Source organism: Danio rerio, chromosome 22 (assembly GCF_052040795.2).
Source record: "Danio rerio strain M-AB ecotype USA chromosome 22, GRCz13ab, whole genome shotgun sequence".
Classification (NCBI taxonomy): domain Eukaryota; kingdom Metazoa; phylum Chordata; class Actinopteri; order Cypriniformes; family Danionidae; genus Danio; species Danio rerio.
Genome location: NC_141042.1, coordinates 8,138,289 through 8,153,478, shown reverse-complemented (window position 1 = coordinate 8,153,478; position 15,190 = coordinate 8,138,289). Strand labels below are relative to the sequence as shown.

Sequence of the window (15,190 nt, the reverse complement as noted above, 5' to 3'; positions counted from 1 at the left end):
ACACTCCTGTAATTCAAACCTTCAGAACACAAATTTAGATATTTTATAATATGAAAAAGCTTTTAAATTATATAGATTGTGAAATTTAGGCAATAGTTTAAAGATCCGGGGCCTCATGTATCAAAGCTATTACTTTATAATTGATACAATAGGTTAATTGACAGAATTTTTTGTTTACCAATTATGTAATTTAGAACATATAAAAACATTTTCAAATTTATACAACCCCTAGTCTGGCGATGGCAGTATTGGCCTTATTAGAGGACATTGTCAATGGTCGAATCCGAAGGGAACACATTTTTTAGGGATCACAGTGATTTTCTGGTCCATGATGATGACTGGCTTATTAGCCGTTTCAGATTTCCAAGAGCTATACTCTTGGAGCTCTGTGCTGGGTCCAAATTTGGAAAGAGACAGCGAGGAGGCTTCAGGGTGGCAGGGTACGCGATGGGTGGCTTCTTGGTGAGTGATGCATTTAAAGATTATTCCAGCTAAGTTTTTATTTTTTTTATTTTATTGAGTGTAATTATTTAACTGTATATTAGGAGACCGCGGTTATCCACTAAAGACGAAGCTGTTAACCCCCCTCAACAACCCACAAACTGACCAAGAGTGCAGATACAATGCCGGTGGCGCTGCCTTGATAAGAGTGGATGTGTGCTGCTATGCCACCCTAACAAAGTGTTCCTCTAAGGCCGCATTTACACTGCGCTGTTCAAGTGACTCAATTCCGATTTTTTTTTTTCTCCATGTGGCACAGATCGGATATGGCCCATGTACGTGTAACCAGGAACAAATCACATGGAGTCCGATTTACTCAAATCAGATTCAGGCCTTGTTCATATGTGGAAATTTATCCGATATGAATCGGATCTGTGCCGTCGTGTCTGCAGTGTAACCAGTTAGATCGGATTTTCACCTGTCAATGTGAGTCGCACGTCATTAAAAACCATAGCAAATGAGGTTGAGTCTGACGCTTTCATTTCAGAACAGACTACAGCAAACCAAAATCCCAAAACAGAGTCCCAAACCTTAAATCTCATACACAAGAACTTAAACAGCTTTTATACTGTCATATAGCACAGGTAAAAGCATGTTAACGAGAGCGAGAGAGCGCTATGTCCGCCACGTAATTAATATAAACTAATATAAAACTAGTGCATACATCACATGCATAAATCATGCCATGGACATTACATTAATATGCCTAAAGATTTTAAAAAGCCTATATATCAAAAGAAGATGAGAACAAAAGAGAACCTTTCTGTCATAAACTATAGTCAAACAGCTCAAAAACTGCAAACAGATTACATACAGGAATAGAGAAAAGAGCACTCTTTAATTATCAGCTTATAGTCAGCGCCCGCTTTTTTTTTTTTTTTTTTGGTCATTGCGCTTTTGCCATGTGCTGTGTAAATGCAGATACGAGTCACTTTTAAAAGATCATGTAAGCAGGTCAGCAAAAAAAATCGGATACAGTCACAAAATTGGAATTGACCATCAAGATCTGCAGTGTAAATGTAGCCTAATACAACTGTGTCGCCCACAGACATTGATGCTACTCCAGAGAATAATGTGTTGCCCACGCAATGTTTTAGCATTAAATGGACGTTGAGCACAAAGCAGTAAAAGAAGAAATTTAATTCCTCACAGTGAGAGAGACACATGTGGTGCTTTATCAGTTTCATGATTTCAAATAACAATATATAAACAAATGAAAAGCTAAATGCATAGATGTAAATATAATATTAAATAAGCCAGTATAACAAGGCTAAAGATGATTAGTAATATTACAAAAGTATGCATTACTATTACAAGTGTTTGCATAAACATTTCTTACACATCAACCTTTCACAAAATAAATCATCACAGTGAGAGAGAGAGACATTTGTAAGAAAAACTTTGTCAGGATCATGATGGCAAACAACAAACACATTGTTCAACATCCCTGGATAGAAGTCCTCTTATTACATTATGATTCAGTACTTTATAAACCTTCATGAATCTTGAAACACAATGGAATAAGGGTAAGGTTTAACAAATATCATTATCTCAATATCAAATACTCTCAGAAAAACAAGGCAAAAAAAGCCGTAACTGGCGGTATTCGCTCCTAGAGATTATTTAGTGTAAAACTTTATTAATCACCTTGGGGCAATTCATTCTGACATGGTGGTGCTTCACATACAGTACAACAAGAATGACACACTTAACAAAATAAACACCAACACTTAACAAAAGGTACAAAAAAAAAAAAAAAAAATTGCATATAAGGTCGTTTACTCTCACCTCAAAAATGAAAATGTACTCACTATTTACTCTCCCTCAAGTGGTGCCAAACCAATATATATTTTTTTCTTGTTAATGATAAAAAAAGATATTTTGAAGTTAAAAACCTGTAACCATTAACTCCCACTCTTGGAAAAACAAATGGAAAGCAACAGAAGAAAGAAACTCATAAAGGTTTGGAACAAGTAAAGGGTGGGTAAATGTTGACAGAATTTTCACATGTGGGTGTCCCTATGAGATACATTGCAGATCAGATCACAAGTTGACAACACTAAATACAGGAGGAAACATAATCCTGTTCACTTTCTTTGGGGTCAGAAGAGTCTCAATAATAATCCACGCCAAAAACCCCCCCCCAATGTATTCAAATTCATATGCATGAAAACAAATTCATGTGAATGGTACAGTACGGTATGGTTCGATACGCTTTTATAACTTTCCACTGTCAAAGTGTACCTAAAAGCGAACCGAACCATACCACTTTTTTGGCACCCTTTGATAAGGTTACCAAGGGTAACAAAAGGCGGAGCTAGATGCACAGCTGAACGCTACCGGTTTTCAGAGATATGTCATTCGCTCGCGCAATAAGCCAAAATGAAAACAAAGGAATCACCATGTTTTAAATATGCAGCCGAGACAATACACCATTACAATATATGCATAAAATAATGAGCCATGGTCAATCCAAGCTCAGACAAACCTTGTCGTCTTGATGAACAGCCACAAAGCCAAGAAGAAGAGCAGATTTGACCCTGTGCCCTGAAGTTTTTTTATGAGCCAGTCAGAAGTGCGAGCGGTTTCGCTTTCTTGCTTGTGCTCGAGTGCGCTTCTATATCTAAAATAACAAACTTGAGTTAATGATAATAACGTGCGCTTGATTATTGACGTGCTTTTGAAAACCTTATTCTTTTTAAAAACTGACAAACGCAAGAGTGATGCCCGAAAAAACAAAGGAGCAATTTTTTTTTTTTCCAGCAAATGTGAACAAACTGCCATGGTTAACTATTATGATCACCTTATGGACTATTATGATCTCGGAATGAAGGAATTACTTTCTAACACGAGGTTACATGTGCCTACTGAACACTTGGATGAAAGGTTTGCACTGACTGTGGGCTAAATTTCGTGTTATTTTTTAACTCAAATAAGGATTAAATGTCTGCTGTGTGTAGTTTTTCTGTAATTGGTAACATCAGAGACTGTAAGGGTCTGTATGTGTTCATATATGTTGCATTTATTTATTTATTTAATATAATTATAGACGTTACAGTAGGCTATTTCACACTGTCATTGATCTGCAGTTATAATCAACTCATGTTCATAGAAAAATTAGTAATAAACATTTATACAGAAGTATTTATGTGTATAAAGCATCTGTTTTGTGAGAAGTGCTTCTCATATATGTGACATTATATGAGACATTTCCTCGAGTGAGAATGATGTAGATTGAAACTTTCTGTCTTACACCACCCCCACCAAAAGAGTACCATTGATACCCTTTTAGCAGTGGAAACGCAAGCTTGATAAAGGTGACCCGTACCGCACCATACTGTATCACTCAGTATGTAACATAGGACAAACCATTTTTGCAGCATTAAGGGATTTTTTTTATCTGTAAAGGTATGTAAAGTCTTGTATTGTTGTGCCCACCGTCTTCTAGGCTAAAAGATGGAACCATTTTGAAAGATGTAAAAAACAGAGTGACTGCTAGCCAGTTTTGAGGAAAACATGACACAGCGGGGTTAGTTGTAACGGTGTTACAATTAAACCACACACTGTTGGACACTAACTAAATGAACTATATATATATATTAGGGATGTAACGGTATCAGAATTTCACGGTATGATAATACCTCGGTATGAATGGCACGGTACAGTATTTATTGAATAATTTACAGGAAAAACAAAACTAATAAAAAGACTTGAAAAAAGCGCCAAAAGTGTTTATTTATCTTAGCACTGAGCATATCAATGACATACAAATTAGCCATCTATCTGTAAGTTTCGAAATAGGAACTTCAATTTTTCAATTTTAATAACAAAAAACTATAAAACCATATAAAAAAAAAGTTTCAATTTAGTATTGTTGAAAACTCATCACATTCTACATTTAATCACTCACTCACCTAGATAGAGATGGGATTTTTAAGAAAAATTATCATATAACTATAATCTGGTAAAAGCTGGGATCTCTGGGCATGTCCCCTGCAACAGAAAAAAAAACCTCTCATTTGGGACTAAGGTTTCTGGGACAGAGAGATATGATTTAGGTGGACAGCAGTGGGTAACGTTGTGCATTGTCTTTCCACCACTTGAGAGGAGAAGCCATGAGTGAGATAGAGGTCTCTTTGCGGTACAAGTCAATGTCTGCATCAATCTAACAAGTGTGCTGTGTTCTGCAGTCCCCATGACTGTTTTTAGTCGTATTCCCCGACTTATATTTCACCACAGTCTGGCAGTGCCTGCAAACTGTTTTTTCTTTGTCTGTCACCTTTTCTCCTTTTTCATATCTTTTTAGAAAGAAACCAAAATGCTTCCACACATCCGATTTAAAACCCGCTTTAGATTCGATCATTTCCAGCTCTTTTTCTTCCCCGCTACTAGCAACACACTCCAACACTCCATTTCCGCATTACTGGATCTGTGGTGACAACAGACCGCAAAGGATGATGGCCACGCCTGGGCTGATGGGAGTTGTAGTTCCCGCTACCTCCCGTTCGCTTCATTTGCCTAAGCAAACTTTTCTCAGAAATATAGTTATATTGAGTCATGCGCCTACGGTAATATTGAGAAAAATTACTATTGCGGTATGACGGTATTTACAATATTGTTACATCCCTAATATATATATATATATATATATATATATATATATATATATATATATATATATATATATATATATATATATATATATGTATGTATATATATATATATATATATATATATGTATGTATATATATATATATATATATATATATATATATATATATATATGTATATATATATATATATATGTATGTATATATATATATATATATATATATATATATATATATGTATATATATATATATGTGTGTGTGTGTGTGTGTGTGTGTGTGTATATATATATATATATATATTTTTTTTTTTTTCACGTTAAGAACTTTTTATATAAAAAATACTTGTAAAAAAGAACTTCTATGAACATTTTTTTTAAAATTGTGCTCGTGAAATATTTTTGTGAATTTGGTGTCATGCATGTAAATATGGCTACGCATGTGTACATCGTGTTTTTTTACGCAAATTATTAATGTGACTCCTCTGACTCCATACTTTCAGGCACTTCCAGATATAGTTGGAAATACATTTAGTCATATTGCATAAACTCTTCAAATGCTCACAAGGTCAAATGTGTTAGATACACATTAAAAACAACCACACTAACATAGTAATTACTTTTTAAGTAGGTTGTGATCTAGACATTGGCAGCCCTTAAAATGATTCGCAGGTTTGGTCAAAAGTTTGATCAATGTCTCACAGCGACTCCTGCATACTCCACATCTGGCTCCTCTTGAACACCCTAAAACAAAACAAACACGCGTGCAAAGAGATTATTTAAAACATATAATGTATAATGTGTCAATTTGCATACAAACAAACCCCAGATAGCAAGCACTTTTGAGTCGATTCTGGCTAAAATGCGACACTGTTGGGTCAGTCTCAGCATCGGTGAGATGATGGGCTAGAATTGTGCCAATGCTACAAAAACCTTCTAGCTGACTGACACATTTTTTTTCTCTTTGGGCTGGTCTCAGCTCAAAGCTGTTTTATTCATAGCGGGTCTGCTCTTGGTGCAGTTGTGTGTATGTACCTTCGGTCCAAATTTATACTGTTACAGACGACCACTGTCAGAATGAAAAATCCCATATGACAAAATAAATAAACAAATAAATAAAGACAGTTTGGTGGTTGAATTGTGATTAGAATCAAGTGTTTGATTAAGCACACTGCCCAGTAATGTAATGCTTATGTTTCTGTAAATAATGTTTATTAAATAAAACGCAGTACATCTGGTGCTGTATTTGGTGAAACCTAGTTAAATTAATCTTATCAATCATATAAATTTAACAAAGACACATTTATTTGATCAGGTGTAATTGAAATGTTTCCACAACTCAGAAAAAATACATCTAGTGCCCAGGTGTAAACAGCCCCATAGTGTTATTTCAACAGGGAGTGGGCCAGATCTCAGCCTGATCTAAATGTATGTGTCTGTTTCCAGTGTGTCTGTTGGGTTTTGGCTGTGGACTGATGTGTAAAGTAAGCCAGAATGGAAGCCAAATTATGGCCCAGAGATGAGCCAGAGAGCTCTCACCGATTTCGGTGCTTTTCTTCTGTGGAATGTGGGATCAGCATATGTGATCTCTTCTGCACGAGTCTCAACTGTTGAAACAATAATGACATCTTTATGTCTACCTAATTATAGAGGTGATTTTCTCATTTCTGCAATGTTAATAACTTGAACATGAACAGGGTCAGCATTTGGTAACACTTGCCTTTTTGGGCTGTTTTCTTTTGCTTCATGCAGATGCCAAAGATCACGAGCAGAGCTAGAATCAAGCATCCAGCAGCAGCACAGAGCAGCACTTGTAGTAGGCCTGTAGGCAAAAATATACATGGACTATATGTACACACATACACACAAACACGCACACTTTTTCTCCGGCCAGTTTATTAGGTACACCTTACTTGTACAGGGTTAGACCCCCTTTTGCCTTCAGAACTGCCCTAATCCTAGGCATAGATTCAACAAGGTACTGGAAATATTCCTCAGAGAATTTGGTCCATATTGACATGATAGCATCACGTGGTTGCTGCAGATTTGTCTGCTGCACATCCATGATGTGAATCTCCTGTTCCACCACATCCCAAAGGAGTTCTATTGAATTGAGGTCTGGTGACTGTGGAGGCCATTTGAGTACAGTGAACTCATTGTCATGTTCAAGAAACCAGTCTGAGATGATTCACGCCTTATGACATGACGCGTTATCCTGCTGGAAGTAGCCCACAGAAGATAGGTGCACTGTGGTCATAAAGGAATAGACATGATCAGCAACAATACTCAGGTAGGCTGTGACACGATGCTTAATTGGTACTAATGAGCCCAGAGTGTGCCAAAATATCCCCCACACATTACACCACAACCACCAGCCTGAACCGTTGATACAAGTCAAGATGGATTCATGCTTTCTTGTTGTTGACACCAAATTCTGACCTTAACATCTGAATGACACAGCAGAAATGGAGACTCATCAGACCAGGCGACGTTTCTCCAATCATTCTATTGTCCAGTTTAGGTGAGCCTGTGTGAATTGTAGCCTCAGTTTCCTGTTCTTAGCTGAGAGGAGTGGCACCCGGTGTGGTCTTCTGCTGTTGTAGCCCATCCGCCTCAAGGTTAGACGTGTTGTGTGTTCAGAGATGCTCTTCTGCATACCTCGGTTGTAGTGAGTGGTTATTCAAGTTACTGTTGCCTTTTTATCCGCTGAACCAGTCTGGCCATTCTCCTCTGAGCTCTGGCATCATCAAGGCATTTGCGTCCACAGAACTACCGCTCAATGGATATTTTCTCTTTCCTGTACCATTCTCTGTAAACCCTAGAGATGGTTGTGCAAGAAATCCCGGTGGACCAGCAGTTTCTGTCTGGCACCAACAACCATGCCACGTTCAAAGTCACTTAAACCCCCTTCTTCCCTATTCTCATGCTCAGTTTGAACTGCAGCAGATCGTCTTGATCATGTCTGCATGCCTAAATGCATGGAGTTGCTGCCATGTGATTGGCTGATTAGAAATTTGCGTTAACGAGCAGTTGGACAGGTGTACCTAATAAAGTGACATGGTGAGTGTATATGTTTATCTAAAATCAGAGATGTACCTGAACATGGCTGACAGAGTGTGTTGATGTCCAGATGTATGGTCTGGTTGCTGATGGTGTTGTTGACCACACAGCTGTAGGTGCTGTTATCCTGATATTCCACCTCCAGAGGTAGAAAGAGACTGATGCTGAGATTAGACGTACTGATGCTGGACAATAAACTGTTTCCTTTGTACCAGGAGAGACTCACAGTGCTCACATTCAACACTGAACACACCACTGAACAATACTGCTCTGATAAAGATGTGGATGAAGAACATTGAGAAGAGCTCAAGAAGATGTCAGGAACAGGTAGACGAGCTGAGAGATATTAGAGAAAAACAACTACTTCAGTTATGACTCTTTAGATGCTGAAGACTGAGGCTCTTTACGATAGCTATTTACAATGTTTCCATCCATCTATTTCTATGCTCATTTTTGAGATGCACATAAAAATGATTGACGGAAATGCCAAGATGTGCATACATTTTGAAAATGCACCTTAACAATGTAGATGCATAATTGAGTAGTATAAGATAGATGGAAACACTTTTACCAAAGAAATTCCAGTATACGCATCAAGTCATGTGATTTTGTGATAAGAGATCATGATAAATGATAAATATGTGTGTAAATGGACAAACAAGCAGGCTGAGGACATTGTAAAACATCTGAAATGTTGTTTTGGTCATGCTAAAATGCCTTTAAAAAACCTTAATGACCAAATATGTCATTTTGGTTATAAAGATAAGAGAAAGTCATCGTTTAAAACAGTCTCTGTTTTGTGTGTGTGTGCGTGTGTGCGTGTGTGCATGCGTGCGTGCGTGCAAAATTTGAAGTGCATTTCACAAATGCATTAAATGCATGTCCGAATCCACTTTTGCTATTTTCATTCATTAATTCATTCATTCATGTTCTTTTCAGCTTGGTCCCTTTATTAATCCGGGGTCAGCGGAATGAACCGCCAACTTATCCAGCATATGTTTTACGCAGTGAATGCCCTTTCAACCCATCACTGGGAAACACCTATACACACTCATTCACACACATTCACTATGGCCAATTTAGCTTACCCAATTCACCTATAGCACATGTTTTTGGACTTGTGGGGGAAACTGGAGCACCTGGAGGAGACCCACGACAACACGGGGAGAACATGCAAACTCCACACAGAAACACCAACTGACCCAGCTAAGGCTCGAATCAGTGACCTTCTTGCTGTGAGGTGAATGTGCTACCCACTGCACCACCGTGCAGCCCCTTTTGCTATTTTATGGATGAAAAAATACACCCTGCGCCGCGGCGCATGGTTAAACAGGGTTGGCTCTTAATGAGTTATGGGTGTTTTGAGCATCTCCCATTTCCTTTAGGAGTCAGTTGCGTCGTGCCATGGCGCATTTGCTATTTACAAATGGCGGACTTTGTAAGTGAAAAAACTGAGTGCTTTACTAGCGAGAAAACAGTTAGACAATCTGCAGCTCGAGGATAAAGAACAAACCTCCTCCATTCTGCCTCTTTACTTTCTCTTTACTTTTACTTCTACTTTCGTAGATAGGAAACGGTGTTGTTCACACTCCACTTAAGACATCCATTAGCCTGCATATTTCAAGAGTTCCCACTTAGATATGCTTGGCACTTATAGCAGGTTTGGCATGCTGTCCCGTGAGAGAACCCTGAGCTCGGAGATATTTGAGCCCAGGGCTTCCGCCCGGTCTAGAAGCATATCAGGAGAACCGAGATCAGGTAGGTCTCGATCGCTCCCCCTTTAGAAGGGGAGAAAAAAAGGAGGAGATGGAGTGGAAGGGGGGATTCTTCCAAAACGAACATAGTGCAATAAGGAGAAAGTGATCCATTTATATTAAGCTAGGATCATTCTGATTGGATTATTACTGATTACGAATGAGTGGCCAGCGGTGCACAATCATATCACATGCTCCTCTCGAAATTAGTTTATGAAACTTCACTTAATTTGGTTTGTTAAGCGCAAAGATTTGTTTCAAAACTATTTCTAAATTCAGTTCTAATTTCCAGCAAACAAATAAATAAACAAAAATAACAAAGTGTGATCAAAAGACCATTTATATCCAAACACATGTCCTATTTTTATGTCCCTTATAGTGGGGCATACGTCTCCAAAACCCGACAGTTATAAATCTAAATTTGTTTTGATTAAAAATATATAAATATGCATACAATAAATTATTCTGCTAATAAAAATAACATTAATAAAAATGCTAATTGTCATGAATAAACTAAAAAAGCCCCCCTGAGACATGGAGGCAGTGGTTAATTTATTTATATTTAAAATATATATTTTTTAAACATTTTAATCCTTTCCATATGTAAAGATGTTTGTGCATTGCTGTACATCCTGTGTGTATTAAGCAATGTGTAAGTGTTTGGACCTGCATAGTAGAGATCTGTGCGGGACAAAATTTTGCTCCCGCTTACATTTAGCATTTGTTGTCAACACCCGAACTGCCCCATTTTCTACCTAAAGAAGGGGTGGGGGAGGGGGGGTAGGGGGAAAAAACAGAAAACCACCCAGCTATACAGAGTCCAGACAGCCTATAACAAGTTGTCTGTATAAACACGCGCACCCACACACAGACAAACCTCTCTCTCTCTCTCTCTCTCTCTCTCTCTCATTCGCGCACTCACAAACACACACACACATAAGCACCAAGTACGCACACAGGCAAAGCGCGCACACACACACACACACACACACCTCTCAATTGTGCGAGCGCACACACACACACAGTAACAAACAAGCTAAACACAGCATTGCGCTATTTAATTTACACACATACATACGCGTGCTTGCTCGGGAGTCGGGAGCGATATTGCTAGACGGTCCGCTCCCGTCCCAAATTAAACTCGTTACTGACTGCTCCCGCGCTTTATTCGGAAATTTAGGATTAAGTATTAGGATTTATTCGGCCACAGGATCAAGAAACTTGCCCACCAAGCATTTTATTTGTGTGTGTTTAAAATATGTCTAAACAGTGACAACTTGGCTAAAACAAGGCTAAATTTGGGCTGTCAGTGAAAATTGAATAGCCATCCGATAAAAGCCCAAAACCTGGCTAGATGTCCATTAGATTTTTACTAACGGCCCAAAATTTAAAATGTATATTTCACAAGATTATTTTGTACTTCGTAAACAAACACACACACACACACACACAAATCTTTAAAAGGACTATAACTGAAAACACTGATACCTTGCAAACATTGCAAGTAATACTTTACTCACCATAGACAGTACAGTTGAATGTGAAGAGTAATTTGCTGTCCGTGTTGGTTACTTTATAAAGTCCAGAGTCTGTGCTTCTGCTGTTTGTGATGGTCAGAGATCCAGTTTGATTGTCCAGCTTCAGTCGCCCTCCGAATCTCCTGTTAGCAGCATTATCATAGAATGTGCTCAAATGATTATTTCTGTTCAGTTTAGCTATCAGAATATTATTTCCAAACCGCCATTCGATCTCATCAATTTTCTGTTCTTTTGTAACGCTAATGTGTAGAGAGACCGAATCTCCTTCAGTCGCCAACACAGACTTCACTTCAACACCAAACACACCTGATAAATACACACACACACAGACAGACACACAAACTGTCTCAGCCAACTACTAGCAACTGTAATTGTTTTAAAACTATAGCAGTACTTAAAAGATGTACTAATATTTAAGCTAAACATTATTATGAACTAATGATGAGTGAAGACATGTGCTAATAATTAACTTTAACAACATAAGTCATGTGAGTTTGTATGAATAATGGCTACCTTATTACTTGTTAGTTCATGTTTGTTAATAAATGGTTTAGCTATATTATTATTGCATTATTTTAGCTATATGTAGGGCCAGACAAGATATGCGCGCGCAGAATTCCACAGATTTTCCGAAGATTTTTAGCCCATCATTAATTCTGTTTATTCACTTAAGTAAATGTGTGTACATCTATATTTATTCAGTTTTTAAATTAATTACAGTAACATTATTGACTAATATGAAAATATTCATCTGATTTATGTACAATGCAGTTTGTACAGTAATATTTTCTGTCTTTTAGTAGAGATATTATATGAGAGACTTGCTTTGTTTACCAAATAAAGTGGATCTAATTGGATTTGCATTTTAAACTATAAAGTTAAAAAGTATTATTTTTATTTTATTTTAGTCATAATTCTCCCAAAATCATTCAGCAGAAATCAGTAGATTTTTACCAATATTTTCAGCAGAAGTAGCAAAAAAACATTCGCAGATTCATCTGGCCTTAGCTATATGTAACCAACATGAATTCATGACCTATTAATGTATTTTAATGTCATCACTTTACTAGAAGAGGCACATTATCATTACTTCACATATCTTAAGCTCTCTTGAACTCCTGTTTAAACTGTTAGTTTTGATGTAGACAGAACACCTTTCTATTATTTTTCAGTGTAAACACAGTATGACCGTAACGTTTAAACACAGAGGTGACATGTTAGTTTGTCATTTCTAGCATGCCTTTATTCATCATTAGTTCATAAAGGAACATTAAATGAATATATTATTACATCAATATTAATGTACTGTTATTATAAAATACCACTATAAAACAGTGTGTCATTTCAACAGGCTAAATTACAGTAACTTGTGATGAATTTAACGTTTCATATAATAGGGTAAGTAAAACAAACAATGGAAATAATGAACAATATGGTGCATGTAGACAAATGATAATATGCTGTAAACATATATTGTTATGTCTCTTTGTAAGGAGAATATAACATACTGTTATGCAAGAAAAAAACAATCAGATACAGATCTGACAATAAAGTTTGTTTAAATATATTGTACTAAACCTAATAATAACATAATCAAACTTACCAGCTAGACTCCATGAGCACAAACTGAAGATTCTAAACAAGTCCAACATTTTCTTAAGGGATTTCACTGAATTGTTTTAAAGAACTTTCACAGAATGGTCACAAATAAGATAAACGCAGCAGAAATACTTAGACTCTTTTTTTTTTTTAATGAACTAACAGAAGAGTTTGAAAGCTGCTGGTCTGCAGGCGCTTGTGAAAATAAAGTGAAGCTCTGCAGTCAGTGACAACAAACTTATCTAGTGGGTGTCACCCTTCAGAGACTGTATGTTTTTATAGAAATAGACTGCTTGGTCTACTTTCTAACAAAGGGAAAGCTAATTCTCTCTATGGACACCCTGCTGAAAAATCCAGCTTAAACCAGCCTAGACTGGTTGGCTGGTTTTAGCTGGTTGACCAGCCTGGTTTTAGAGGGGTTTTGGCCATTTCCAGGCTGGTTTAAACCCATTTCCAGCCTGGTCTTAGCTGGTCAGGCTGGAAAATGACCAGCCAAATCCAGCTTAAACCAGCTCGACCTGCCTGGTTTAAGCTGGATATAGCTGGTTTTGGCTGGACTCCCAGCTTGGCTAGGCTGGTCAAGCTGGTTTTAGCTGGTCATCTCCCAGCCTGACCAGCTAAGACCAGGCTGGAAATGGCTGGAGACCAGCCTGGAAGTGGCCAAAACCCCTCTAAAACCAGGCTGGTCGACCAGCTAAAACCAGCCAACCAGCCTAGGCTGGTTTAAGCTGGATTTTTAAGCAGGGCAGTATTTTAATATTAACAATTTACATTACAAAAAGCCAATAAATGTTAGATTTGTTCTGATATCTCTCAGTTCCTATACACAGCCATTGAAAAAGGCAAGGGAGTGCAGGAAAAAAAGGTCTCTTCACCTACTATTCTACACTTAACCCATGCCACAGCAGCAAATTAAACGAGTTAAAGTTCATTTAATTATAAGGCACATTTGAAAACAGCCTGACCAAAGTGGAAGACTGACCATAAGTGCTGTACATAAGACTATATAGAAATAATAATGAAAACAGGAAACCCTATTCTGAGCTAGCAACATCGTACCATCGTATCTGTAAACTGGTTGCATCCATTTTGTGAGCTGGTAGACTGGAGGCAGCCATTTTGTGGTCTAGAGAACTGGTGGCAGACTTCTTGTGCATTAGTGGACTGGTGGCGGCCATTTTTTGAGCAGCAAGCTCCGTTGCCAGCGAGTCTTGTTGTTAAGCCCCCTCAATTTTGCTCCAGTTTGCACCGGTTTTGACAATTGTCTGTCTGACAATTATTTTTTAATAAACTGCACAATGCACATGGATCCTCACCTCTGTTGCCCTCAACCATTTGTTACAGTATGCTCCAACTAATCCAGCAGAAAGAATGTCTCTGCAACATACTTTGACAAATGTTCTATATAATTGTATTCATGAGGATTTGTTATTTTAGCTGAAAATTTAATTGCACTGAACATTTTCTGGACATAAATTACACTGAACCACACTTTCTTTAACATGGGCGTCTTATTCAATTATTCAAAGAACACAAGGTTGTTGATATTTAGAGGAATTTTAATGGAACTCAAAGGCAGTACATATATGCTCATGTTTATGATCATTTAATTTATTTAGCAAGGCTGGATATATTTAGAAATTCAAACATCTTCTTAAAGCACCTTGAGTTGATGGGCTACCAGTGGACTTTTATAAGTCAGAAGTAGAGCAGTTCTCATGCTTTTGACAAAAAAGAAGACTTGAATGACATTAAAAACTGGAGACTGGTGAATTACTGTGCCGTGATTATAAAAAAGAAAACATTTACTGACTTGCTTTTCCAAATCATACCCAAAGTGGCTGAGTTCAGGTGAATGTGCAGTTCACGGTGGATGTTCAAATATACTTTCAAGTTCATCAAACTACTCTGTCACAAGTCTTGCTGTGTGTATTTGTGCATTATTATTCTAATACATGGGACCAACTTCACTCTGGGCATGCAACATTCTGGGTGGTACAGGGGCTACTGTCTGGGCTTCTCTACACCCTAACTCTCCAGGATGTGGGAAAGGAAGTGAAGGTGGACTCATCATAGAACAATACACTGAATCCAGAAAATGTTTTACATTGTCCGCAGCACAGCCCATATA

General features: G+C 37.6%; 1 protein-coding gene across 1 annotated transcript; it reads right to left on the bottom strand.

Annotated features, from left to right (window-relative positions):
- Nucleotides 1–5,424: 5,424 nt before the first annotated feature.
- LOC147838382 (uncharacterized) lies at nt 5,425–13,270 on the bottom strand. The gene is made up of 6 exons (XM_087303738.1): nt 13,064–13,270; nt 11,443–11,766; nt 8,205–8,504; nt 6,829–6,930; nt 6,648–6,715; nt 5,425–5,852 (listed from the first exon to the last, which is right to left on the bottom strand). Exons 1-6 carry the CDS (start codon nt 13,110–13,112, stop codon nt 5,799–5,801), a joined length of 897 nt encoding a protein of 298 aa, XP_087159864.1. The 5' UTR covers nt 13,113–13,270; the 3' UTR covers nt 5,425–5,798.
- Between the last annotated feature and the right edge of the window lie 1,920 nt (nt 13,271–15,190).